This window comes from Lathyrus oleraceus, chromosome 7, assembly GCF_024323335.1.
Source record: "Lathyrus oleraceus cultivar Zhongwan6 chromosome 7, CAAS_Psat_ZW6_1.0, whole genome shotgun sequence".
Taxonomy (NCBI): domain Eukaryota; kingdom Viridiplantae; phylum Streptophyta; class Magnoliopsida; order Fabales; family Fabaceae; genus Lathyrus; species Lathyrus oleraceus.
Genome location: NC_066585.1, coordinates 157,981,704 through 157,985,509, shown reverse-complemented (window position 1 = coordinate 157,985,509; position 3,806 = coordinate 157,981,704). Strand labels below are relative to the sequence as shown.

At 28.0% G+C, this 3,806-nt stretch overlaps 1 protein-coding gene across 1 annotated transcript; it reads right to left on the bottom strand.

Moving 5' to 3' along the window:
• Positions 1 to 300: 300 nt before the first annotated feature.
• LOC127106200 (agamous-like MADS-box protein AGL29) lies at positions 301 to 922 on the bottom strand. Its single transcript, XM_051043495.1, has one exon. The coding sequence runs from the start codon at positions 855 to 857 to the stop codon at positions 489 to 491; it is 369 nt and encodes a 122-aa protein (XP_050899452.1). The 5' UTR covers positions 858 to 922; the 3' UTR covers positions 301 to 488.
• Between the last annotated feature and the right edge of the window lie 2,884 nt (positions 923 to 3,806).

The window sequence follows — 3,806 nt, the reverse complement described above, 5'->3', positions numbered from 1 at the left end:
TTATATATGTTATTAGATACAAAGAAAATATATTTTATAAAAAAAGAAATAATATAGAGAATGAAAATTTACGAGAAAGATAGACAATAAAAATATAGACAATATAGAGGACGATATAGATAGGGTGGTGCAAAAGATTCAAATTCAGGGAATAAATAAAATCATTATTGGAAGTTGATTTTAATTACGTTTTTCTCAAGATTTACCCATGATGTTAAATCCTTAAATTTTAGACACAAATCAAAACAAAATTGAATTATTTATGATAGAAATCTAAAATCGGACAACATAAATCTCAAATATAGTAATAAGATTTCATAATATTGAATTGTTTTCTTATTTTAAGCTCAGAAATACAATGAATCTTATATGTTGCAATCTACTTGACCTTGAATAATGAAAACAGGTTTCTTTGCAAGGAGAAGCAAAGATGAAAATGCTTGAATTTTACTTCGGAGCTCCTTCAATGAAGTTTTCTCTTTTTGAAGTTACTCCAACCTAAGATTAATAGGGATAATATGGACTTTACCTTTTTCAATTTCTTCCATCTTTTTTCCCTCCACATGTATCTCTTTCTTCAAAGCCCCGTGTTCTTGGTTGAGGTTGTCGATCTCTCCATTTTCAAAAGGCTCGTTGCCTCCTTCATAAAGGTACTTATCAATCACAACTTGAAAAGATGGAGAACCAAAAGCAAAGGGCTTACCACCAGGACTGAATCCAAGCAATCCAACTCTAGCACCACAAAGAACGAATAAATCACTTGCTTTCTTATAAAGACCTTTCCTTCTTTTAGAAAATGTGATATTCCTAGCTTCTTTGTTCTTCACCAATTTTATTTCTATTTTTTTAGAACCCATGATATCTTAGACTCTCCAGTTCAAAGAATCATTTCTTTAGAATAAATTGTAGAAGAGATAAGACCATATTTAAAGAGGAAAGTTATGCTTTATCCTAAAATAGAGAAAATGGCATTGTAAGCTTTGACTGCCTATGATAAAGAAATTCAATAGAAATAATATTTTAAAAATTGTGTTTTTTTTACATTTTAAAATATTAAAAATTGTCTTAATATATGACTTTTACATTTAAATTATTTTTAACATGTAATGTTGAATAAAATCACTCTCTAGTCTTTATTATAAAAAGAAATACTAAAAAAAAATTAAAAAATATTAATTACTATAATTATTTTACTATTAGAATAATTTTGGTCTCCTCGAAAATTGTGAAATTGTAAAATACTTGTGTTTATATGAATGTGCCTAAATATAAAATATTTGGGTTTTGAGTCCAAGCTAGCATTTCTCAAAACTTCTTACACAATTGAAAAAAATTTAGTGAACAAATTAGTGAACTTTCGGTTACTTTAGTCATTGAACTAATCACCGACATTAGAAATTTTTTAAAAGATAATTAAATCGGTTACAAAATAAAATTAATCACCGAATTAAGGATTGGGAATTTGTGATTATAATAAGAGATTAATTAATATGCACTGTCAGTGTAAAAAATTTTACACTATCGATTCATCACCATCATCCGTTTGCATTACTTTATAGATTTTAAAAATAAAAGTCAAACTTGTTCCAATATCCAACGTTTATAATTTACTGACGGTGTAAAATTCACTGACAAGGTATATCAATTAAATTCTTATAATAATATTCAATCTAGAAAAATAAATTTCTATATAAAATAAATTTAAAAAAAAATCAAAATAATTTGTTTTTTTATTAAGTTACAATTCTCTGCTCAACTTTTTACTTTCTTTTTTTAATATTTTAATTCCTTCCTAATTTTTTAATTAAAATTTCACATTTTTATTATTTTAATAAATAAAACATATATTTATATAAAAATAATTGATAACACAAATTTATTAATTTAATAAAAAATGAAATTTTAATGACATTTAATGTAAGAGACTTTTTAAATAATATTTGAAAATTCTATTTGTTAATAATATATACGAACTTCAGTATGTATTTAACAAATATAATGATATGTACCATTGGTCATGTGTGTAGTTGAGAACCTAATGGAATATGTTCAATTCTCACATGTAGCAAATATTTTTATTTTATTCTTATTGAAGATGATCACAAATTCAATCATTATTAGTGTCACAAATTCAATAGTTAAATTTTGATGATTGCATTTCTTGCTAAAAGTTAAAGACTAATACTTTTTCAATTAAAAAGTAATAGTTATTTTATTGGTTGGAAAATCTTATAATGATTGATTTTAAATCTTTTTTTATCTCTAATTCGGGCACTAAATATAATTTTTTTTATTAATGTCACTTTGTTTAATTACATTTTTAGAGCATGAGAGAATCCGTGCAATTTTCCAAAACAAAAAATTACAAAAAGAATAAAATAATGATGACAACAATTTGAATTGTTATCATGTGTGTAACTCAAGACATCAAATCCTTCCATTGACTATGCTAATCAATCTGAATCCATATATAATAATAAATCTGAAAAAAAATACAAACAAGTTATTATACCAAACACACCCTTAATTATTTCATTATTTCATGAGACGTCCATATTCTTTCATAAATTCATGGTTAAAATTGGATTATAGATCCAAATTTCTATACAAATTTCAAATTTGTTTTTTTTTGTGTTGTTTGATATGTGCACATATTTGTGAGTTATTATTATTTTAGAGGGCAAGCGTATGGTTCAGATGTCGTGAAGAAAATTGCGTGTTTTTCTTCCACATCTTTCAAGAAGACAAATTGTTGAACTTCCCTTTTTTCCATTTCATGAAAGGAATAAGTAATAAAGAAAATAGAAGTCACCCAAAACCTAATAAAGATCTTCCAGCGACGATGGAGTGGGTGTACGTGGTGACATAAGTAGTGGAAGTACGATGATTGTAACATCAATATACAATATATGTGTAATATAATATTATAATGGAAGTTAAGTTGGTACTGATCCAAATGTAAGTGCCTCGGTAACTGATCATGTTCCATACACGAAGGTGCAAAATAAGATGCATGATATTCAAAAAGTGTCCATAATATGCTAAGAGTAATACTTCAGATAGAAAAAGAAACAACTTCATCTGAGCCTTCAAATAGCTTTACCTTTTCCATTAATATGCCTCAAGCCTTCTGAAAAATTCAACAACAACACGGAGTGAGATATTAATTTTAATGGATTTTCCTATCTTATGGGATCACTCGACTCTACAAGGACATTAGTCATCTCAATGTCCTACTGATACTACACTCTTGTGGTTTCATACAAAACCGGAGATTGAAGCACATCAGCTTCATATACAAGTGGGATTCGGCTTCCTACTAATCCTTGGAAAGAGAACTAAGGGGCTATGAATTTTGACCAGATTAACTCGAATCTACGAGCAACCAATCTGATGTCCGAGGGTGGTGTCTCACTTTTGGGACAAAATTCCCTCAGAGAAATAAATAAAGGACGGTTTTTTTATGTTCTACTTTTTTTGTCTTACTACCCTTAAGAAAATGACCACGAATCTCAAGTGGTGTCTTACTTTTGGGATTGGATACCCTCATAGAAAGAACTTAAAAAACTTTTGTGTGTCTCACTTTTGAGATTAGAAACCCTCATAGAAATAACTAAGAAGTTCCTTCCCATCCTACCTCATGGTTTACTCTTTTATGTTTCGAACTACCAATTCGCCAAGACGTAGGAACCAAAACTCTACTTAAGAAATTGTACAATCTCGAGAGTACTTTGAGTCTTTCAAAAACAAAGAATACCACTTCGACCTCCCCTTAAGGTTACTTTTCACCCTATAGTTACTTACTC

Excerpts from the sequence above, each read along its gene's own strand:
- LOC127106200 (XM_051043495.1), bottom strand. The coding sequence starts at position 857 with ATGGGTTCTAAAAAAATAGAAATAAAATTGGTGAAGAACAAAGAAGCT.